The following is a 24,698-nucleotide window of genomic DNA, read 5'->3' on the forward strand; positions in this document are numbered from 1 at the left end:
CCTTTAGTAGGTTGTAAACTACTAAGAGGTGGAAGCCATCCATCTCATTCACAGAAATATCCCTGGCCTTTAGCACAGAGAGTGTCACGCAATAGGTTAGCAGTCAGCCCTTGTCATTTTTTAAAATGATGATGCTTAATATTCTCTGTTTTGTTTTCCAAGATTTCCCAAAGTGAGGACAGAAGGACCCAGGCCCAGCAGCTGATCACTCTTCCAACACAGGAAGATTCCAAAAAGCCCAACGACCTTTCCAGTTCCACTTCAGAGGCCAAAATCGGAGAAAGCGATAAACAGACAAAAGAAAGCTTCTTCCAGTTTCTAGGTAACTTATTCAATATCTCAGGAAAATCATCTCTCAGTGAAGCCAAGCAGTCTTCTTTCAAAGATGAACATGACAAACCTGAGAAAGACTTACGAAATCCCAGTCGTCATGAGGAAGGGGGCCAAAGGGAAAGTGCTGGTGGCTCCCTGAGAACCCAGGCGCTTCCAGCAGAGGAACAGTCCAGCTCAGCCGAGCTCTCAGATGCCTTTTCTTTGGATACAATACAAGACAGTGAACAGGAAACCAGTGACTTGCTGAAGTAAGTTTAAAATTTACTTAGCTGAAAAATTGAGCTTTTGGACCTAGCCTCAGTTCTACTACTGTTGATTAAGGGGATTTGAAAAAATATTGTTATGTCCCTGCTACTAGGTGAAAAATTACATGATTCTGTATACCATATCTAGGGTCTTTTGAGCTATTTTAGTGGGTGGTACTAATATCTTTTAGGTGCTAACTTTGTTATAGTACAAGATTTACTTCCTTTTTTAAAAAATAATTTTATTTACTTATTAATTTTTGCCTGTGCTGGGTCTTGGTTGCTGCACACAGGCTTTCTCTAGCTGCAGTACGCAGGCTTCTCGTGCGGTGGCTTCTCTTGTTGCGGAGCATGGGCCACAGAGCGCAGGCTCAGTAGTTGTGGCGCGTGGGTTTAGCTGCCACACAGCATGTGTTCCCTCCTGGACCAGGGATCAAACCAATGTCTCCTGCATTGGCGGGCAGGTTCTTTACCACTGAGACACCAAGGAAGCCCACAAGATTTATTTCTGATTTAAGACTTCTTTAAATGGGAATGTTTTCTGTTGTCTGAATTCTTCTGTAGTCAGACAGGCAGTGTGTTCAGTATCTGCCTTTTGGGAACAAAGATAGGCCTATGATTTGTGTTCACATTCTATCAATATCATTTCTTTGTGGAATCCAATTAAAGGGATTAAGAGAAGAAATTGACTGTATTTATAAAAGTAGCCTTTTGAACCTTTCTCACAGCTCCAAGAAACAAATCTTGCACAAATTTAAGGAGCATTTCACCACCCCTTTTTTCTTTCTTTGACATACAAATGGGCACTAACTTGTTATTCTTTTATTCAAATGAGCTAGAATGAATGTTTTCTAATCAGAAAATGTTTATAACAATGTTGAGTGCATTAGACATTTTGTGTAACGTATAAGTATTCATTCATAGCTAGTAAGGATCTGGTTCATTGATTTTAATTTAACCTCTACTTGAGAACCTGTACTTTTCTTGTTATTTAAAGAGATCATCAATACCGTAGGCAGATATAGATGACAGCTTAGAACTGTGTAATCCTTTGTAGTTTCAAAGTGTCCTCAGATGTGTGCTTTCAGTCAGTTCCTCAGAGTAAGCTTTTAAGGTAGGTGTAGGCACAGGCCCATTTTATGGTTGTGAGAAGTGAGACCCCAAGTGGATTCAGGTTTGCCCATTAGGAATGCTGAGGTGGGACTTGCCCTGCCAGATCTTAAAATGTGCCCATCAAGCTACATTAATTGAAATGATGTCATAATACTGGTGCAATATTTGCTAGATCCTTAAATGGAACAGAATAGACAGTCTGGAAATAGACCCTTATATGTTTTGAGATTTGAGCCTTCAAATGTGACAGCATTATGCATTCATGTAGAAAGGAAAACTTGAGGACATTGGGTAACAATTGGGAGAAAAAAATAAAAACTAGATAGTCATGTCATTTTATATTAGAGTAGAATAAAAATGATTAAGAAACATACAAAACTAAAAGCATCTAAGTGTGAATTATTTTGGTGAGAAGCAGTTTTCTAAGCATGATAGCAATGGAAAGTATCTGGAAAGAGAAAGTCGGTAGACAAAATTGCTTCCAATTTTCAAACTCTCTTATGCCAAAAACCATGAGCAATACAGTAAATTGGCAAATGAGAATGCTTTTAACTGACAAGCATTATAGTTAGCTCACCAATAGAATAAAATGGACAAATAAAAACAAGTCATTCAGATAAGTGAGGAAGAGATTTATTCTCACTAGCAATCAAGGAAGTGCTAACTAAAGTGAGAACTTTTCTCCTACTAAACTGATAACAGTAATAAGTGATAATATTCTGTAGGAGTTGGAGTTGACTTGGCTAATGCTCATATACAGTGCTGTGAGTGGAGGGCTGCATGTATCAGGAACCTTGAGAAGCTTGTAGGTTATTACTAATGATATACAAAGGTGTTTACTGAAACATACGTAGGAACACATCATTGGTAACAAATGTCCAATAGGAGACAAATGGTTAAATTAGGGTGCATCATAATAAAGTGAAAGTGAAGTAGCTCAGTCGTGTCCGTCTCTTTGCGACCTCCATGGACTGTAGCCTACCAGGCTCCTCCGTCCATGATAAAGGATTATCCAAAGCAGTGCTGTTGTTCAAGTTCAGTCCTTGGATCAGCATCACCTGGGAAGCATTAGAAATGCAGGTTATCTGACTCAGACCCACTAAATCAGAGTCTCTAGGAGTGGGGCCCAACAGCCATCTAACAATCTCTCCAAGTGACTTTTTGTCTCTAAAGCAGTTTAAAATGGTGTATATTTTGAGGTTACATGGGAATTGAGTAGAATCAAAGGTTTGTGGTTTTTCTTTTTTCTCCTTTGGGTTTGATTAGTAGGTCATGTTATTTCCTTTGATATTAGACAACAGAAAATAGAAGAGGATTCTGTGCCTCTTCTTTTTAGTAAAACCCTCCTTGATGATAGAATAATTGCTTAAGGCAGTTCACCAGAACCACCTCAGCAAAGAACAGTGATTCTTAGAGGAAAGAGAAAGACCACTGGGCCCCCATTTTGACTGAGGCACAGGCTTTCTCCAGCCCAGCTTCAGAAATCCTACAAGTTATCAGGTTTAGAATTATTTATAGTCTTAGTAATGTTCTGTTAAAAACTGTCAATTTGTTTAGGAATTATTATATAAAAGTCAAATACTGTTTTGGTTAATAGTACATTTTGACAGTGGAGAAGGCAATGGCACCCCACTCCAGTACTCTTGCCTGGAAAATCCCATGGACCGAGGAGCCTGGTAGGCTTCAGTCCATGGGGTCACTAAGAGTCGGACATGACTGAGCGACTTCACTTTCTCTTTTCACTTTCATGCATTGGAGAAGGAATGGCAACCCACTCCAGTGTTCTTGCCTGGAGAATCCCAGGGACGGGGGAGCCTGGTGGGCTGCCATCTATGGGGTCGCACAGAGTCAGACACGACTGAAGTGACTTAGCATAGCATATATTTTGACAGTATAATTACCGTCTGCTTATACCTGATTTTAAACATTATTTCAGTAATACATCTGGAGAAGATATTTACTAATAACTTTGAGAATCTGCATTTTAAGGGTTAAAGTTTTATTTCTGTGATATGAATTTGCTAAAAGCATGGACATTTCATTTTTATTAAGAACATGTTGTTGTTGTTCACTTCCTAAATCCTCTCCAGCTCTTTGCAACCCTGCAGACTGCAGCACACCAGGCTCCTCTGTCTTCCACTATTTCCTAGAGTTTTCTCAAATTCATGTTCATTGAGTCAGTTATGAGCATGTTTCAAATATAAAACTTTATTTAAAATTGAATCTATACTTTTGAAATTACTAGAGATCCCTGGGTTGGGAAGATCCCCTGGAGAAGAGAAAGGCTACCACTCCAGTGATCTGGCCTGGAGAATTCCATGGACTGTATAATCCATGGGATCACAAAGGGTCGGACACGGCTGAATGACTTTCACATCACATCACTTTAATCACTATTAATACAATTTTCAAATTTTAGACAAGTTATTAGCTATAATTTGAAGTGTGTTTGTAAAAAATCCTCATCAAAAAGCATTGTAAATGATTTCATCTTCACTTAATTAAAAATAATAAACAGCTTTGTAATTGTTTTTATGTATAGTTGACTATATAGACTTCATTTTTAATATCCTTAAAGCCTTTAAGTAAACTTGTTTGGTAACATTTTTTAGATTGCTTTCCATACTTTAACTCATCCTTCTGGTATAATTTGTATAGGAAGCTACTTTGTTTGGGTTGAAATTCTTGAAAATGTTCTATAATGCTTCCATTTTCAGCAGATTCCTATCATCATGAGAAACTCTTCTGTCAAAACTTTATCGTGATTTTTTTTTAATTGCTGGTTTTACAGCTTTTCTTTACATAAAAGAGTTAAAAATCTTCCCTATTGTGAGAGAAGATATTCTTAACTATATAATTTGAAAGAAAATAAATCTTAATGCTGAAAAAGTAGCTTAATCATACTTGCTAAAAGTGAATTAGGTAGATGTTTCCTCTAACACTAATATTTTCAGGCGGCTTTTACAGAATTTTCTTTGAAGAATGATGCATGTCCGTGGTTGACCTTTGTAGTATCAGATGTATGGGATGTATCCAGGATAGAGCACAGCCATGTGTAGTGCCTGGAGGCTTAGTAAGCCTTCACATGATAGGTAGGTATGTTTGGGCTGAAATGCATAAAAACCTTTTCACATTTTCAATCTGTACATCTATTCCCTTAAATATTTGAATTTTTTAGATATTTTACTTTTCTATTAGTATTATTCTGATCACATACTTCTACTTTTATAGGAAAAGCTACACATCCCATGCACAATTACATAACACATGACAATACATTCTTTATTTTGTGAAAACCTTTTTAATTTTCCATATTTAGCTTATTTGTAAAGTTATATTTTTTTGACATTTCCATTTTGTTCCTATTTCTTAATTAGGGAAAAACTTAACAAAGGACAGTTTTACATTCTTTTTTTTTTTTTTTTTTTTTACATTCTTAATACTATTCAATTGTGAAGACTCAGCTACAGCCTGTGAAAGAACACTGTAGAAAATAGACTATCTTGGCATGACTAAACCTTTATAGAGTGTGAGTGTGGCTGGCTCATCAGTACCTGCAGGGACTAATTATAATACATGAAGCTAAGCTTGCGACTTTGATGTTCAGTGCTTTAAACGTGGCAGTGTAGTTGTTTAGTATAAAGAGTGCATATTTTAGTTACAAGCATGTAACATTTCCATACAGGGTGCTGCCGGAGATTATCTCGTCAGAAATTTAAACGAGTTCATATAAATCAATTTAATCATTTCCATTGAAAGTACCCAGAAAACTCCCCAAATGGAAAATAATTATTCTGCCAACCCCCCCCCTACAAAGGACTCCAAAACTACCAAAAGGCATTCCTACAGTGAACTGAAATTTTCTTGGAGTGAATTTTTCTCTGTGGTTTATTTTAGTAGAAGTTATTTTAGATCAAGGATTGATATAGAGTAAAATGGTTAGGATGGTGTTGGTAGTAAGAAAACCTAAGTTTTACTACACATGAAGAATAAACTTCGGATCCTTCTCTCTCATGGGCTGTTTCTTTGGACATCATGTACATTTTGGAGATCTTTGGGGTGGAGGGGAAACACTGCAGTCTTGAAAGTAGATTTTTAATTATAAAACGTAAAAACTTTTAAAAGAAAAATCAAACAAAACTTGTCATTTTTCATACTTCTGGATCTTGATATATTGTTTTGAAAAGCTCTTGTACTTTCTGAATAATTTATGCACTTTAAAATAGGATTTTACCAATGACATAAATTTACCTATATGTGTTTTTCTCTTAGACAGGTTCCCTTATCCAGCATTTTAACTTTGTTTCATAACTGTCTTTGGTCTAGCCTGAAACTCCTGCAGCAGCTAAAATCACTTCTCCAAAGCAAAGCTTTTCTCTACACATTTCCTATACCTGTTTTAAAATGGACAGTAAAAATAAACGAATGTAACCAATACAAATTTTGTATAATAGTGGTGCGGTAGGATTTTAGAGGCCAGCAGTTATATAGGTTGAAATAAACAGTTTCAGCTAAAATTAAAGAACTTTGTAAGGGGCCAGGTGATGAAGATTTTACATCTCAGAAGTTTGCTTTGTGTGTTATCATGCAGACAAATCTATCATTCTTCATGGTATTGCTTTAAAATTGAGGAGAAAAAAACATCATGTTTAGTTATTGGAATAACTGGATTTCCTAGTTATGAGTTATGAGTTCTATAATGTTTTGTTAATTATATGTTTAACCTGAAAACGTTGGAATATGCATCAGGTTTTTCTACCATACATTTTTGTAGTTGAGACACTAAAATATAACTAGTATGCAGAACTGAAAGCACTTTTGTATCAGTTTTTTTTTGATCCAATTAAGAAAGTCGAAAACAAATCGCTTAGCATTTAGTATCATTGCTTTACTTAAGCCATTCATTAGTTCACACAAAGCTATTAAGCATACACCATTTGTCAGGTCTTTTGTAGAGCACTTAAAAATACAAAGATGATGAAGATATAGTATCTGTCTTCAAACAGTAACTAGGTTAGTAGGGAAATAAATTGGTACATAGATCTTTTTATGGCAAGTCTGTGCTCAGGGCCGTTTGTACCCAGAGATCAGAGGCTAACTGCCTATTCTAGTAACAGTAAACAGGTCCCAGGGTGGGTTTGCGTTAGAAATAACTTGGGATCTGAGTCTTGGAGGGTATGAGTTTCTGTCTTGGGGCTGGCATGGAAGAAGGGGAAAGAATGGTGTGTATGAAAGACCATAAGGCAGCGTAGCATAGCATTAGAGCTCCCAGAGATAAGATTCTCCAGAACAATGGATGCTGAGAATATCAGGAACTGTAGTCTAGAGCTGAGGAAAAAGTTGGGAATTGGTGCTAGAAATCTTTTTTTATTTCTGCATTTGCCCAGCCAGTTTAATACTCATTATGCTAACCTGGTGGCTCAGATGGTAAAGAATCTGCCTGCAATGCGGGAGACCTGGGTTGGGAGTATCCCCTGGAGGAGCATGGCAACCCACTCCAGCATTCTTGCCTGGAGAATCCCCATGGACAGTGGAGCCTGGCAGGCTACAGTCCATGGGGTTGCAAAGAGTCAGACACAGCTGAGTGACTAAACACAGCACATGCTAATTGAATCTCTGAAGAGCTTAACAGGAGAGAGGATTTTTAAGGCATTTCTGTCATTTATTGGCTTAATTATATGCTGAATGCTTACGGCAGGCTAGACATCTTGCCAGGTGTTTTCTTTACAACTTCTCTGCCTCTGTGCTAAAAGCGGCTGTTCCAAATTCACATCTAAGTAAAAGAAGAGAAACTTGCTATGATACTCTGATATGGTGCAGAAATCAGTGATGTAGCCATGAGATACCAATATGAGGCACGAAGGCAATGTGGTTCCTTCTAGTCAAGCACTCACTGGAGATCAAAACTATTAATAGAACCTAAGCCTTAGGTTTGTCAGCCCATGTTCTCTCCATTAATCACCATGGGAGAGACAGACATAATCAAGTGAAAGGGACAGTTCTGAGGAGTTCAAACATTCAGGCTGGCTTGACATTCCTGTGCTGCTGGTCAAATCTGTATTATGCCTAATACAGACAGCCTGAACGAAAACATTCAAGAATTTCCTTCCCAAGTTTAGACATATTAAGAATAGGAGCATTTGAAAGATACACTTCACCATGATTTCTGGAATTGCTGTTAAGTGTCACTAATTATGTTTCCTGATACTCTCATGCTGTTCTTTTTGCAGACAAATGGATGGTAAATCAGAGAGGCCTTTAGTAACATATGCAACCTACCGAGGCCCCAGACAAATTAAGAAGTATTTGAAGCAGCAGACAGTGTCGGAAACCGTGAATCCCTTAGACAGAGAAAATGCAAGTTCTGACTCTAGTACAAGCACACATCGTGGCCCTGGGAGTGAGATGGAGGCTGGAATGGTGTTATTACTGTCATCAGCTAGCACAGGCATACCTGTGAAAGGACAAGGGCCTGAAGGCCAGTTAGAAGACTCTGATGATAACGAAAGAGATCTCAACACAGGAAGCCATTCAACAAACAACCAAGGACTAGCCAACACGGCTTCTTCTAGGGGTGTTTTAAACAAAGCCTATCCTGGGGGACCCGAGACGAGTAGATCATCCCATTCTGTGACTAGCTCCAGCTCCACTGCTGGAGATTCTGACTCACGGCACCATTTGACTTGTGCACCAGGTTCTCAGACTGACAGAAATTTGGGATGTTCAGCATTGTTTACAGAAAGTAACAGCAGCAAAATTCCTTACAGTCCGGACTTGGAGAGGACAGCAACACCAGGAACTGTGGTAAAACGAACCAGCTCCGTGATGAGTGATGGGACACCAGTGCAGGCTGAGAACTCTGCTGTTGCTGACTTCTCTTGTAGTAAATCTGATGGGAGTGACCCTACCACACTTAGAAGTGCAGATTTGCTAAGTCCAAATAAATCAATTAGGCGTGAAGCTCTGCAGTTGCCAGAGAGTAAGTGTTCTAACAAGCAAGCGGTAGAGAACTCATCAAAGCAGCCTGCCAATCACACCAGCTCCATGGCTTTCCAGAAACAAGCTGTAACAGACACAGAACTTGTAAATGCTGGAAACAGATCATCTGCCCAAGACACACAGAAAAATTTGGCTCCTGCAGAAATCAAGCAAGAAACAGAAAATACATCAGGTGAGGAACCCACTACTTCAAGTCATGTCAAAGCTCCAGAAGATAGAATTGAGTCACTACACAAAGATACTGACCTACTATTACTAACAGAAGTCAAAAACCTTGTTAGGCCACATGGCAAAGTGCCTCCCTTTAGGATGAATCAAAAGGAAGCTGCCTCTGTAAAACACACCAGTGAATCAGTAGTTGTAACATGCTTAGAAAATAAAATAGCCCCTGAACTGAATATTGAACTTAATAGAAATCACATTTCAGAACCCCTTCTTGACTCTGAGAGTCCTCAACAAGCCATAGCATCACCTGATGCCAGGACATCCCCCAGCCTTGGCCATAAGTCAGATTTCAGTGCTTCACACCCTACCTTTGTTTCCAGAGTCGGCATGCTGAGCCAGGTGGATATCCCTATTTTAAAGAATGAAGGTTCTTCTGTGCTTGTTGAAACTGGAGATGTCAACATTGTTGGTATCTCCAGTCAGTCTCCTCAGTGTCAACAAGAACATGTGGCAAATCATGTGGAGGCCACGGACAGGAAGAGTCTCCCTGCAGGCCTTCATTCTAAGTATGCACCTACAGCTCTTGAATCCAAGGAAGTTCTTCCTGACAGGGAGAAATGCCAGTTTCTACTAGATCTTGAAGCCAGTGACACCGACATAACTGCAGCGGACTTGAGCTTTGAGCCTGCAAGCTTATCTCAAGACCCTGAGAAAGCAGAGTCAGTGCTATCAAGCACCGCAGCAAGTGAGAGCACTGCAGACAAGCTTGATTCTTCTTTCTCCTTGGAAACCAAAACTGATAGCATTGCAGAAATGTTACCAGAAGCTGACATTGGTGGTCAGAACAATGTTCCTGTTGAGTCACATTCTGAAACAGGAAAAACTCTAAGTCTCTCCAAGATACCTGTTACCCGAACAGAGCCCAGAGACATTTCTCAGGATGAAATTTCTTCCCCACTTGACATCACAGGTGTGCCAGCAAATCCTGCTTTATCAGAATTGACTTCCCTAGAAGTTGAACAGGACAAAATTTTTCAGTTAGTGGATCATGAGGAAATTAAAGAGAAATACTTAGATGCCAGCCTTAAAGAGAGTTGCCAAACTGAGGTTTCCCCTTCTGCCTCCAAATATCAAGGTGTACAGGGAACAGAGGTGGGAGCCTGCAGTGCTCTACCTGCTTGTCTCCAGAGTAATAGACCTGAGACTTCACCTCCTGTTCATGATGAGAAAGTTACTAGGCAAGTGGCACAGAATTGTGCAGCCAGGGCTTCTATCATCCATCCACCTTCAGTTCCTTGTGGGAGCAAAAAGATTTTTGATTTTTCACAACTCAGCTTAGCTAATACTTCCCCCAAATTCCAAGAAACTGACAGCACAAAAGCCAAGTCACCTTTTCTGGGTTCTGGTATCAGTTTGAGAAAAGAGGCTTTTGCATCTGAGGATTCAAGTTTCCTTCCTAATCCTTCTGTGCTAAGAACAGAAAAGAGAGCCTCATCTCCCAGAAATAAAGAGGATGCCCATCCCCTAAGAGGTGGTACTCACAGCCTGCCTTCCTCCTCCAGTAACTCTGAAGTTAGCATGGTTAGAAGTTCATATAACCCCACAAATAATTTTAGTTCTGTAAAAGTTCCCATAGATGTCACACATGAAGGTGCCTCCTTAACTAACCTGTTGGACCCTAAAAGCTCTTATCTGGAATCAGAAACATCTGACCTCACAGGGGCAGAAGTCACCCCACTTCAGGACCATTTGGGAGATCCTACTGGGATGGTATCTCTTGATTTCCCAACCGCTGCCCAATTTGACAATCCCTTAGAAGCAGTGACTGGAGCAGTTGCTGGGACCCCAGCGTCAGTTAACAGCTCAAGCCAGCAGTGTTCTGAGGCCTCTGCTGAGCACACAGAAGCAAGGAAGAGAGCACATGCCCAACTTTTGGACCTCGAGAGTGATTTCTGTAAAAAGGCTGTTACATTGATTGGGGAGGCCTTTAATTCTGTCAGGGAAGAGCTAAAATCCAAACACTCAGTCGGTACCTGCCAGGAACATAGAGCCATAGACAGCATAATGAATCCAGGTACCCTGGAAGAAGACATCCCTGAGAAAAACCCATCAGAAGTGACACTGACAGAGATCCAGTCCACAGAGCATTTGGAAGAGCAGGCTGTGGAAAACATACCTGAAGTCCAAGGGGAAGAAAAGGCCTGTGTTTCACCTGTGGTTGGTGAGAACAGTCTCCTTTTTAATTCTGATAAAATGAATGTATGTTGGTTGTTAGAGGACCGAGCTAGGGAATTAGTCAATCAGATTATTTATTCAGCCCAAGAAACTGTAGCAAATGATGCTCAGGGTACCTCGGATTCTGAACTTCAGGCTAATACTTCAGAAATTCTGAGGAGTGATAGTGTTCAGCCATGTGATATGGTAAGAGAGTTCTTGGTGTCAGAACAGGCCATAAATCAAAGCACATGTGAAATCAGTGGGAAAGTATTAGGTAGATTCTTTGCTGAAAGTAACTTAGGTAGTGACACGGAGTCAATAAGAGGAAGAGAAATTGTTCTCTATCAGAAATCCCCCTTTTCAGGAACTAGAGATGGGCAGTCTGATAGTATAAATTTGCAGGAATCAGATACTGTTTTACTAGCTGAAAACATACCCCTTACAGGGTTAGATGATAAGGCAAAAACACACTCGTTCCTCAAGGAGGACTCTAAAGAGAAAATGGGGACAGAGTGTGTTGATAATCACAAACCTGAGACAGAGGATACAAGAACTCTTGTATTAAATTTCAAATGGCCTCCATTTGTGAATGATGACACTCATGTACCTGGGACATCTAAAAGCAGCTTGTCTGATACTTATGTATGTTTATCTGAAAAAAGCTTGCCAGGACACAGTAACAAAAGCACATCCCTTGCAATGTCAGAAGTAGGGAAAATACACAAGGACACTGAAGTAAATATCGGAAAGATTGAGCTTATACCTTCCATGGTAGAAATGGGAAAACCAAATAAGAAGGACGCTGAGTTGAATATTATGAAATATGAGGCAGTCCCCCCAATGTCAGAAGTGGGAAGAGCACATAAAGAGGATGCCGAATTGAGTACTTCAGAAACTGAACCAACAGCTGAAATTCTTAAAATGCGAGAAGCATACCAAATGGATGCTGAGAGGTATATTGAAAAAACTGAGGGATTGCCTGCCACTTTAGAAATGGAAAATATTTGCCAAAAGGATGCTGAAGGGGATATTGCAAAGACTGAGGTGACACCTGTTACATTAGAAATGGAAAATATTTACCAAAAGCATGCTGAGGGGGATGTTGGTAAGACGGGAATGACATCGGTTGTGTCAGAAATGGACAGTATCTACCAAAAAGATATTGAGGGGACTGCTGAAAAGCCTGAGTCAATACCTGCCAGACTAGAAATGGAAAGTATTTACCAAAAAGATGCTGAAGGAAAGGTGGACAAAACTGGGGTGATGTCCCTTACATTAGAAGTGGTAAATGTCTACCGAAAAGATGGTGAGGGGATCACTGCAAAGACTGAAGGACCTTTATTAGACTTGGAAAACACTTACCAAAATGGTGCTGAAGGGGTTATTAGGAAAACTGAAATGATGCCTCCTTTTGTGTTAGAAATGAAAGAAGCACCCCAGAAGGCAGTACCTGCTTCCTTCGAAATATGTAAGGGAGATATGAAGGAGACAAGTAGGGGAACTTTGTCCACACCCTCTAAGAGAGAAATGGAAAGCACGTTCCCAGAAGATTCTGATGGGACCATCAGGAAACACATAGTGTTTCCCACAGCAGTCAGCTCTGAGAAAATACCTGGAACAGGTCTGGAGTTGCCCATTACACAGGCAGAGGCCACATCTCCCATACCTGAGGCTGAAGAAGCATACCAAGAGGGTGCTGACAGAAGTGGTGGAGAAGTGGAGAAAGAGCCTACGGAAACGAAGACAGGCTGGATAGCGGGTGACACTAGACTCGCCTCGTACTTCAGGGATTATGAATCGCCTACCTTAAGTAAGGATAATGAAGGCCACCCAGCCTTAGCAGTGCCGGACTTTCAACCTGAGGGTACCATGGGAAGGCTGGACAGAAAAACATCTGTTACTACAGTATATAAGAAAGTAAGAGACCTACAGTATGGAGACAAAAAGGAAGAACCTAACTTAGCCTTCGTTTCTCAGGAGGAGCAAGAAAACTCTTCCTTTACTATACTGTATGAAGAGCCCCTCCAAAATGAGGACAAGTACACTACCACCGAGGTAAGACGAACACATTCCCTCCTGATTCCTCACACAGCTCCCAACAGCATGCCTGTCTTCGCCTGTGAAAGGTCTGAAAGTAGAACTGACCTCGTCCATCATTTTGAAAAGGAAGCCAAATTAGGTGATGCATTTGATAGTGACAGTTCAGAAACATTCTTATCGGTAGAGGCCAAAAGGTACAAGATCTATCCCTTGGCTTTGTCTCCCATTTACGAGGATGACAGCTCTCAGGAGGACATTCTGTCCAGCGAGGTCTCACCTGGTCGTCATGGTGCCTCGAAATCAAGAGAGAATGCAAGCCAGCCGTCTTCTGTATTATCGCTTCTCCAGTCAGTATCAGAGCGTTTAAAGATGAATTTTGATGAAGATGACAGACAGGAGGGCGGAGAAGAGGAAGAAGAGGAAGATGAGGAAGAGCCACTGCATAAAGGAAGTCTGAGAGCTCAAAGGCAGGAAACTGTTACCTTCAAGCAGCCGGATTCTTCTCTTACATTTTGCTCTGATGATGACCGGGAAAGTACTGGAGTCTCTAAGAATTCTTATGTGATGTCAAATGAGCCTACGACCTCTAATCTGCAGATTGGTCTATGGCCAGAAAAGGCCTCATTTCTACAAAAATCTGACCTTACTTCCAAACTACATTCTTCTCTAAAGAGTGCTTATCATCAGTATTTGCAGACCTCTAAAACCCATTCCTCAGAAAAAGGAGCCAGATTTGGTGGAATTTTTCAGGAACCAGTGTCAAAGTATTTCCGCACTCAAGACACCCCTGGCCGATTAAGCCCATTCACAGAGGTAAGTTATTATAATTATTAATTAGTGAAGTAGTGTTTTGGGTAGTGCTTTGAAATAACCTAAAAGCTTATTAGGAAAATCAGTGTTTTGAGGTTGTATAAAGATTGTTTAAAAAAATACCAGAGATTACTTTGTTCGTTAGTTGAAGTGTATCATACCTCATGTATTTTAGCTGGACTGTTATGTTTGAGAAAACAAAATTGCTTCATCAGAATTTAAAAGGCATAAGAGAGAAGCAAGTTATAATCTCAGTTCTTTGCTGACTTCTAGTCTTCAAACTAAATTGTGACAACGTTTTGAATTTCTCAAGGTATTGAATGTAGAAGGATTGTCACTTTCCATTGAACTAATGTGTCTCATGAAAAGATTCTGCAATATTTAAAAATATTTTAAATATTTAAAATATTTCAAGTGTTTGCCTGACAACAGTCTCACTGTACTTGGTCTTGTTTTTGTTCGTACTTAGCAGGGCAATGAGCAGACTAATTTGAGAAAAAGGAGATGAAAACATTATAGCTGGAAAATGTCTTGAAATTCAGTTACACTTTTATTCAACTTAGAAATATTTGAATGTTTACTACAGAATATTCACTGAACCTGGGACATTTCTTTCTGACATTCCCAAGATCATGGAACTTCCTTTAGAATTCCCAAGGGCTATATCTTTACTTGAATACCCTTAGTAGCAAATGCTAATACTTGAATACCAGCCAGTTGCTTGTAAGGCAAGGTCCTTTTAAAAGAAAGGCTGGGCTTTGCAGAAATGTTTCTTTAATGATTCCTGTTGCCTATTAAGTCAAGTGCAAGCTCTTCACTCTGTGTTGCAAGGTCCCCAAGTTTTGTTTGTTCAGCCTCCTCACTTTGTGCTCTGGTTACACACCCTCTAAGATGTCTATACTTTGTCTCAAGATGTTCTCTTCCTGGAAGTTTTTTTCTTTACTACTCCTGCACCAGCCTGCCACATTGTTTCACTTACTGAAATCCTGTTTTTCAAGGTCTTCTAGATACCACTTTCTCACACAAGCCTCCTGGGAACCTCTGTCTGCCATCACCTCACCTCCATGCTGATGCCATTTCTCTTGACTTCCTTAACTTGACATTTTGATTGTTTTGTACCTGAGGGTTTAACCTAATCTCTCACCAGAAGAGTCACGGAAATGTGATCGTCTTTTCTCCTTTCCAAACTGTAAGCTTCTTGAGGACAGAGACACAGCTTTATTTTCCTTTGTACTTACTTTTTTAATCCTTGTAATACCTAGAAGTTCACCTTGTAATGATGATCACTAAACAAATATGCAATAAATTGGATTTGTGACTGCTAAGAAAGTGAACTATCTTTATGTTTGTTTCTTATGGCTCACTTCTTCCACTTTTATTATTTCAGAATGTTGACAAACAAACTCTGAAATGTAACCCAAGACCTGGAAAGGTAAGCATAAGTTTCTTAGATAGGCTAAAATAAAAGAAGTAAGATTATGTTTAGGTTTGGGGAGTTTAAGGTAGAAACTTTTAACTGACTTAGTAAATGGTTATTTCATTCAGGAATTTAGCATCTAAAGTGGTATTTACTTTTTTGTATTTAGGATATTTTATTTTCTGTATTCTAGGACATTTTAGAATTTTAAATGCATTCTTAAAATTAGTTATTATGCCTGCTTACTATATGTTGCAGATGGTTATCTATGATCTCCATAGAAGAAAATATAAACAAGAGATCTACTGTAATATTCCTGATGCTACATCTTGGTCTTATCCGAATGGGGTACTGATAAAAGTTGTAAGGGGCTGGTAAGAGATCTCTTAAAATTTTATATTTCCCCATAAGTTGTTTTCTTGCTGCTTATGCTGTATGTTTTTCTTGTATTAAGGTTGCATCCGTTTCTCTCCAGATAATTTTTTGAAACATCATTAGAGTTTTATAACTTAATTAGAAAATATAAGTTGTTTTTAGTATTTACAGCCTGCAGTTATTTCGTAACTTCATGATTAGCAGGATAGATTTGACAAGTTGAATGCTTCAGTTGAATGAGACATAGCTTTGAAAATGAGTTCACAATTTGTGGGATGGTAAGGAATGTGAAGGCCACGTGCTTAAAGTCATTTGTATCACTGACATAAGCGACAAGTGAAGGATTCTTTGTATGGCGTAAAGTGAAAGTGAAGTCGCTCAGTCTTGTCCGACTCTTTGTGACCCCATGGACTGCAGCCTACCAGGCTCCTCTGTCCATGGGATTTTCCAGACAAGAGTACTGGAGTGGGTTGCCAAAATGCTGGAAAATCTCGTTTGTTATTATGGACCATGTCTCATGGACATACGGGGACCAGAATTTCTTTGTCCGGTTTTGGGTTACCCACTGGTCAGTATTCAGGTTATAAGCAGTGTGATCTAGTGTGTTTTCAAATAATAAAATGAGACCCACATGCTTTATTATCCAGCAACAGGAAAATTAGGGTAGAAGTGGAATTTGGAATTTTTAAGCTATTGTTTTTAATGTAAATGTGTGTATAACATCTATAAAATGTATGTATACGTAAACATAGGCCCAAGCATAGATTGTGGTGCTGTGTTTAGGAAGCACTGTAAGTTGTGTGCACTTATATTCTTTCTTAGACTCTTTGCTCAGCGTACATCATTGTTTCAAAATAGGTTTATATGCTAGTAGTAGAAAATAGCCCAGATTTTTAAATTTGAATAGACAATGTAGTCTGTGACTTATAACTCTCATATTTGTTTTATGTCTCATTTCTTAGAAGATTAATTATAATTGATCATGCTTTTTTATATTTGTTCAGCTGGATTTTATATGAGAAACCACATTTCCAAGGTCAGAAATGTGTTCTGGAGGAAGGAGAAAAGGTGTTAAATCGTGACTGGCTTCTTCAGAACAGAAAGCATCCACAAAGAAACTTTGTGTTGGGCTCTATCAAACGTGTCTTAAAGGTAACAGAACAGTTGATTTTTAAATTTTGTGTCATTTGTCATGTAGTAAAGCTGTACTTTGGCCCAGCACTGCTTAGAAATAGTTGCTATTAATCATAATTGTGGTAATTTTGTTAATCTTCATTATCATAGTGATAATTTTTTACTAGATATGCATAAAGTATTAAGTTGATGAAAATTTTAAATGTTACATGTAATATGGCACATAAAATGTTACATGTTGTAATATATATGTATTTTTAATAGTAGTTGGAATATACCACCCAGACATCTTTAGGATATTTCCAAATATGTTCTTCTAGTGGAGGTTTGTGGGTGTGTATATGTGGGTGTGTGTGGTGTTTACAAGAGAAGGGGAGATAGATGAGCATTAGAAGAAATTTATAGAAGGTAGGTTGGGGAAAGGAAGGGGAAAATATTGCTTTTTAATTTTCTGTTTATTAATACTAAGATGTGGAAGACCTTGCCTTCCTCATATAATAATACATACTGTGGGAAGTGCCTTGATGGTTTAGAGAAGTGAGTTAGCGATAAGGACAGAATTGTCCCATGTATTTTAAGGGTTCCTTCAGCAGTAATGTAGTACATGATTCCGTGCAGTTACTCCTGTGACAGTCATGAATATATATATTTTTCAAATTACAGAAAGTCTATTTATATACTAAAAATGTCTACTTTGACGTGGACCCTATCATGATTTGGATCAATGTTGTTAAAACCCTTGATAGTTGCAGACAGCATACAGAAAAACTCAGTATCATAAAGGGGTGTCTGCATGAATTAATACTTTCTGCAAAACTGTTAAGCCTGTTAAGTCTAAAAAATATTTGTGTCTGCTCTTGGACCGAATGCTGTTGTAGGCACTGGGAATAGAAACACAAGTTCCATACGGTGTCTTCCTTCAGATTGGTCAGAGTCCAGGACAGGGACAGCTGAATCTCATGCCTGTGTGATGTGAGACATGCAGTGCAGGGCCCACACAGGCACGAAGAAGACGCATCTCTCCTGGAGCAGGCAGCACCTGGTTGGCGTCTTGAGAGAGCAGACAGGAGTTTGGCAGCACGGGAGGTGTGAGGGAGTCCCTAGCAGAGCCACTTGTGTCACTGAGGCGGACGTTGATAGTGCGGGGAGATTGATGGCTATAGGATAGAGGGCAGTGTGCGTTTTCATCGAAAAATTTAATCACAAGCATTTCAGCTCATCAGGCAGCATTTGAGTGCTCACTTCATTAGCTAACTCACAAGAAATTCCTTGAAGCAGGTAATCACTTTGTAGTTGGAATCTTCTAAAATTTAATAGCATGTGGTTTTGTGTCTGCCTTGTGAATGTCAGGCACCATGCCAGGCCTAGTGAGGAGAAAAAAAACAGATGAATAAGGTATTGTAAGCAGCAAACTTCACACCCTCATCCCAAATCAAACAATAAAATCAAACAAAAAATTCAATCTGTTGAGCTTGGGTATTTAAATGGGTATTTGCACATCCGCCATTTGCTTTGGATGCATTATAAGAAAGAATAAGTCATGCTTACATTTTTTCCTTCTTCCATTGTTTGTTCATAGAGTCTTTTTTTTTTTTTAATTGCTGTGTTAGTGCCCACTTGACTTGAACTTGCTAGCAACTTTAAGTGAGGAAGGAAAATAAAACTATTGAATGTTGAATAGAAAAGGCATTAGCATTGTTCTAAATATTTTACAAAGTAAGAATCAGGCATTAAAATGCTTCCTTTTTGTAAACTTGTCACATTTCGGCCTGTTGATAGCTTCATTTTCTTTTTTTTTTTTTTTTTTGATAGCTTCATTTTCATGGCAGCCATTCCGAATTCACCTAGGCCCACAGCAGCTTTATCTGTTTCACTATCTTTTAGTGGCTCTCATCTTAAGTAGTCAAAGCTTTAAAGACTGTCCTTTAAAGACAATACTTTCATGATATCTTCACTTTGCTGTAAATGGAGCAAGTAACAGAAGATACCGTCAGTCACCTGCAATTGTAGATTCTGCCCAAGGGTCATCTTTGCCCCTGGCGGAAGTAATTGGAGGTGGAGTAACCGTGCAGTGAGACTTGAGTCAAGTGCTTTTTTTTCTCAAATAGAAAAAGTGAATCCTGCACATTTCTCTGTTTACTATGCATTTAATATATATATATTTATTATATATATATATATATATTTATTTTTTTTTTTTAAGGAGTGACATTTCCTTCTTTCAGGAATTAATTAGGTTTGCCCTTATTAATGAGCTGAGGTGCAAGAGAGCCGTTGTTAGATCAGGGACTGAAGGTATTTCATGTAAGGCAGAGGCAAATAGTTTCTTGGGTTTTTGGTTTTTGGAGGTTTGTTTTGTTTTGTTTTTTTACTATTTATGTAGTTCATTCCTACCCTGTTTCCCTCCCATAGCTTTGTCTCCATTCTTACTGGTTGCTTTAATAGTCTGAGCTTATAGAGTTCACCAAGATGTATTTAGAAAGTATATCATGACTAGAAAAGTCTGGGAGGAAACCATATAAACTTTTCTTTACTAAGAGTACAAAGTGTTTCTCGTTGCTATGTTCCTGTAAGGCTAGTTGTTTACTCCCTTTGTCCATCAAGAATTACACAAATCTTGCAAAAGACATTACTTCTGTGAATAGCCACCATGGAGAAAATAGAACTTATTAGTGAAATCTTTTTCAGCCAACTAGAGAAAAAAAATCAGTCCTCTAGTACAATAGTTGAGAATGTAAGCGATCTTGTTTATATTTTCAATTTTTTAGCCATCATTACCTCTTTTCCATTATACTGTTTCCCTGTGTGATGTAGACTCAAATGCCTCTTAGCTTTTTCCCTTTTAAAATACACCACCCAAACATTGTTTGTATAACACAATGCAGAGGAAACTTATTTGTGTGAGACACTTAGTTATGTATTCTGTTACTGTACCTCAGATCCCTGGGGGAACATTTTAAATAATGTTACTAGAACTCTATTTTTAATAGCAAACAAAAGAGACTTGAAGACTGACAGGTGACTCTTCTGGACATTTATGGCCATTTTTTAAAATGAAACTTTAGACGGAAATAAACTTTTTATACTTTAAAGGATATTTTAGGTTATAGCTTCCTACTGTATTGTGTTTTAGAACTTTCTGAAAACAAGATGTATTAGTTTGCTTGCTTTTACACACTAATCAGAATGGTTAATAATGATTAATAATAGAACTCAGTTTGGAAAAAAGATTAAAAAATTAGATACCATTTTGCAACTGCAAAACAGATTGTAATAATAAATATAATTGTTCAGTCTAATAAATGTCACCTCTAATAGTTTATTGCATTTACCTATTTCATTAAAGCAGAGCCATTTGAATACCACAATGTCCTAGATGAGAATTATGCTGCTGAAACTTGAGTCATATAATGAAACACTCAGGATTATTGAGATAGATTAGACAGCACGATTGTAGTTTCAGAGAAGGCAAAAATAATTGTGGTTTTGGTATGGTCTTTTTTGAGTTAGAACTAATTATTGAAAACAAGCTTAATGATTACCAATGGGGAAACATGGCAGGAAGGGATAAACTGGAGCTTGGGATTAACATATACACACTACTATATATAAAATAGATAATCAACAAAGACCTACTGGATTGTACAGGGAACTCTTCTTAATATTCTGTAATGATCTGCATGGGAAAAGAATCTTAAAAAGAATAAATATATATATAACTGAATTGGTATGCTATGTACCTAAAACTAACATAAGACTGTAAATCAATTATATTCCAATAGTATTTTTTTAAAAAAGATTTTCATAAGTAAGGATACAGAAAATTATGTCTTCAGTTAGAATAAGGGAAATGTTTACAAAGCTTAGAGAGGCTAGGTGCAGAGATAGCATGGACACCAGTAAGACTGAAGAGTTGTAGGTAGTTAGTGTAGTTGTACATTATTGTGAGTTAGTTAGTTGTGGGTCGTTGCTGTATTTTAAAAGGAAAACCAAAATATGAATATGAATTGCTTGGGTCTCAAGTCAAGGAGTATGATGAGGGATGTGGTTTTCCCACATGCCCAGCTGTATAAAGAGTAAGCTTACTGGATCGATGGTCTAGGCCCGTAGTCAAAGTCTTGGCCTTGATGAAAGACCTTGACAGTGGCAATTTTAAAGAAAAGTTTGACAGGCATGGTGACAGTGGATGTGTGATGAAGTATAGGATCAAATTTCATAATGTCTTTCTTCTTCAAACCAACTCATACTATAGAAAATAAATACCACAAGTAAGAAAACAGATTTCCTTTACCCTCACCTCTAATTCCTACTTCTTTTGTCACTGTAATTTAGATAACCCGCTGAGAGAGTAGTGCCTCTCTGTTATTTATTTTTTATGCTCCCCATGAGATCAGCTTTTATTTAACTCCCTTCCTCCCTATGGCTTTGTTATGCTTCTGAGAAGGAAGGCTTACAAACTCTTGGCACTCATATATTGGTAACTTTGAACATTGCTTAATGGAGCAGGACTTTTAAAAACAAAGCAGAAAGAATCAGGGTAATGTTTTTCAATCAATAATATTCATATAATTTTCATGTTGTCAATGTAACTTCTTAGAAAAATCAGTTTAACAGACTGGTAAGAAGAAACACTGTCTCCTTTATGCTGTTATTGGTTAAAAATTCAGCTGAACAGTGAGAAAAATTTTAACTGCATATCCAGGGTATTGAGGATTCTGCAGTGTGTGTCTCTAGATACTTCAAAGTCAACTTTTTTTTATTATTCTTTCCAGGATTGCAGTATTCCAGAGATAGAGCTTTGCCCACAGTCTGACCCGGCATGTTGCCCTATCTACATCCAGCGAGCGGTCCCCAATTTGGAAGAGCTGAATATCCCCAAATCTGTGTCCTTCACCGTGAAGTCAGGCGTGTATGTATCTGCTTCTCTTCACTACGGTGATTGATGGCTACCAAAGTTAACTTTGTGTCATATTTCAGTTGGTGACCTACCCATTTCTGAAGTGTTAATTTTGCTGTGTATACTTCTGGAGACCTAAGAAAGACTTTTTCAAATATTTTAAAACAGATTCCGTCTTTTTTTCAGATCCAGTTAAGTTTTTGATAGATGACTCACAGAAACAGATATAGGTTCCCAGACACCATTTTTGACAGGTGAATCCATTGTCTTTTCACCCAGCAGACTGTGGGACTGAGAAATAAGTATGTATCCCTGACCTAAAACTCTGGAGCCTGAGCTATCTGCAAAGTGTCTGTCTCAGTGCTGGTAGTTACAGAGGGCCTTTATAGTACCAGTGTTTATTACTCTTCTATTCCTGGAAGATAGGTAGAGCTACTCTCCTGTCACAAATGAAGAAATTATGTGGCTTGTCCTAAGCTGCCAGCTGGTAAGCATGGATTTGATACCAGGCCTTTCTAATTCCGAAGGTATCTTCAGGACTGTGGGTCTGAGTTCAGTGCTAATTCAGTCCCAGATTGACTTGAGTCATAAGTTTTGTGATTTCTGGTTCAATGTGGATCCTTCTTCCCTCTTCCTCCATTTTCATCTGCTCTGATGATGGCTGGTGTTGAATTTAGGGGTCACTGTTGGACATCTCCCTTCATCTCTCCCACATGTTAGAACTGTTGGGCAGACCCAGTAATTAACACAGACCTGAGAACTGTCTGTAATTATCAAGTTTAGCTGGTTTCTGGATGGTTCTTTTAGGAATCTTATTTCAAATACTCTTCCTGAGGGAAACCAAGAACTGATCCTGATTCTGAAACTATGGGTCAAGGGTGTAGAATGCGTAGTGGAATCCCTGCCTCTGATTGCCCAAGTTTAAAACAGAAACATAGTGGGATGATTTTTATTTTTCAATTATATCCTAATTGCATTAAAGGTTTCACAGCTTTTAAATATTGGAAAACATATAATAGGAAAGTGATGCCAGTGCTTGGAAAACATATAATAAACCAGAATAGTGTCTGAATGTAAGTAGTTAATAACATGTTAATTCATTGTTATATGTTGTCTAGCAGTGTCACTTTGAATGTGTTTTACTAATGTAATTCTGTGACAGAGATTTCTTCTTCTTTTTGTAGCTTTTTTTTTTTTTTAGCTTTTGACTCTTACAGAGCCAGATTAAAGTATTCCTATCATACTTTAACCAACCATTCATTTCTTATTTAGTTGGCTTGCCTACCCAGATATTAATTTCAAGGGGCAAGCTATAGTTTTGGAGGAAGACCATGGACTCTTTGAGATTTCTGCAGCAGAAATTAAATCATTGCATCCACTTCAAATGGTAAGCAGATATAAAATGAAACATTTTCCCAAGTATCCATGAATTCAAAAATAAGATAGCTCTGATGATTGGTCATGCATCTCAGTCTTGAGACATGTATATGTCTGCTACAGAATGGGCAAACTGTTCATACATTGTTGTTTTGTTTCTTTCAGACTTTTTGAAAATATTGTAATGTTTTCTAGAAACATTTCCATTTTAATGTTTTTCTAGATGTTTGAATTTACTTTGTACTATATTTATCACAATTCATGCAGTTTCCTTATAAGGTAATACTCTGACTTTAAAAAATTCTAAATTTGTTTTTTTGATGCTTACTAGAAAATTGCTTGTTGTATATTATACTCTTCCATTGCCATAATGAATGATAAGTTCAGCATTAATAATAAATGGGTAGATCTGTGAATGGTTACTTTCTTAAAAGTAATAAATGTTTGTATTAATGATTTATTTTGTTGCAAATATTTTTATTTGAGGGGCAAATTGTTCAATTAAATAGTGGCTATGTGACAAACCGTTTTTGTGCTGTGCCTTAAAAAAATACTAAAAACCAGAAAAAACAAATTTTAAGGAGTATTACAATGTGGCATGGCACTGGAAACGAAGAAATTAATACACGAGAGCTTTTGTGAGGAGTGGGTTACCTTTTATGCTCTTATCTCCATGTGGTCACCAAGACAGCAAGTGTGATAGGACTTGGAAGATGAAATGCTCTAACACAGAAAGCCCAAGCCTTTGTAGAGAAGAAATTGAGTATTAAGTCGTTTAGAAATGTACCCTGCCAAATCAAAGTTTTCAGTCTACTAACAACTCCACTCTTCTTCTTGAGATGCTCTGCTGTGGGATTAAATCTTTGATTGGTCACATGTACTTAAGCACTAAAGCTTGGTTTCCTTCCTTGTAGTGGTTGTACTCTGGAAAGTATCTTTCCAAGATTTGTTTACCCCATTTACATTGATATAGAGTAGTCTGACTTGATTTTGACTACTGTAGAGTTCTATACTTAAAATTTTTAAATACCACAACTTAAATTTGGTATGTAATCTTCACCAATCAAGTTTTTATATAACCTACATACATACATACATTACTTAGTTACTTGTGGTTAGTTACATTTTAAATATGAATATATCTAATATTAAAATTTTTTGTCATCTTAAGGGTGGACTGAAAGTGGAAATGCCTATGAACTTAAAGGTGAGTCTTGAACAGACTTTGGTAGCAGGCTAAAAAGTTTGATAATAAATCTTGAACTATTTGTGTGTGTGGTAAGTCGCTTCAGTCATGTCCGACTCTGCAACCTCATGGACTGTAGCCCATGAAGCTCCTCTGTCCACGGGATTTTCCAGGCAAGAATACTACAGTGGGTTGTCATTTCCTTCTCGAGGGGATCTGCCTGACCCAGGGATTGAACCCACATCTCTTGTATCTCCTGCATTGGCAGGCGAGTTCTTTATCACTAGCACCACCTGGGAAGCCCCTTAACTATTTGGGACTACTACAGTTAAATTGTGATTACCTGAATGTATGCTGGCAATATCTAGGTAATGTATCTTGGGTTTGTGG

General features: G+C 38.2%; 1 protein-coding gene across 1 annotated transcript in view; it reads left to right on the plus strand.

Moving 5' to 3' along the window:
- CRYBG3 (crystallin beta-gamma domain containing 3) overlaps positions 1 to 24,698 on the plus strand; it is a 126,340-nt gene that overhangs the window by 45,400 nt on the left and 56,242 nt on the right. The window contains exons 3-10 of the mRNA XM_019966976.2: positions 163 to 581; positions 7,922 to 13,925; positions 15,310 to 15,354; positions 15,598 to 15,713; positions 16,719 to 16,866; positions 21,621 to 21,757; positions 23,018 to 23,132; positions 24,294 to 24,329. Of these exons, the coding sequence (XP_019822535.2) occupies positions 163 to 581; positions 7,922 to 13,925; positions 15,310 to 15,354; positions 15,598 to 15,713; positions 16,719 to 16,866; positions 21,621 to 21,757; positions 23,018 to 23,132; positions 24,294 to 24,329 (7,020 nt within the window). The remainder of the gene's footprint in view (positions 1 to 162; positions 582 to 7,921; positions 13,926 to 15,309; positions 15,355 to 15,597; positions 15,714 to 16,718; positions 16,867 to 21,620; positions 21,758 to 23,017; positions 23,133 to 24,293; positions 24,330 to 24,698) is intronic.

Source organism: Bos indicus, chromosome 1 (genome assembly GCF_029378745.1).
Source record: "Bos indicus isolate NIAB-ARS_2022 breed Sahiwal x Tharparkar chromosome 1, NIAB-ARS_B.indTharparkar_mat_pri_1.0, whole genome shotgun sequence".
NCBI lineage: Eukaryota > Metazoa > Chordata > Mammalia > Artiodactyla > Bovidae > Bos > Bos indicus.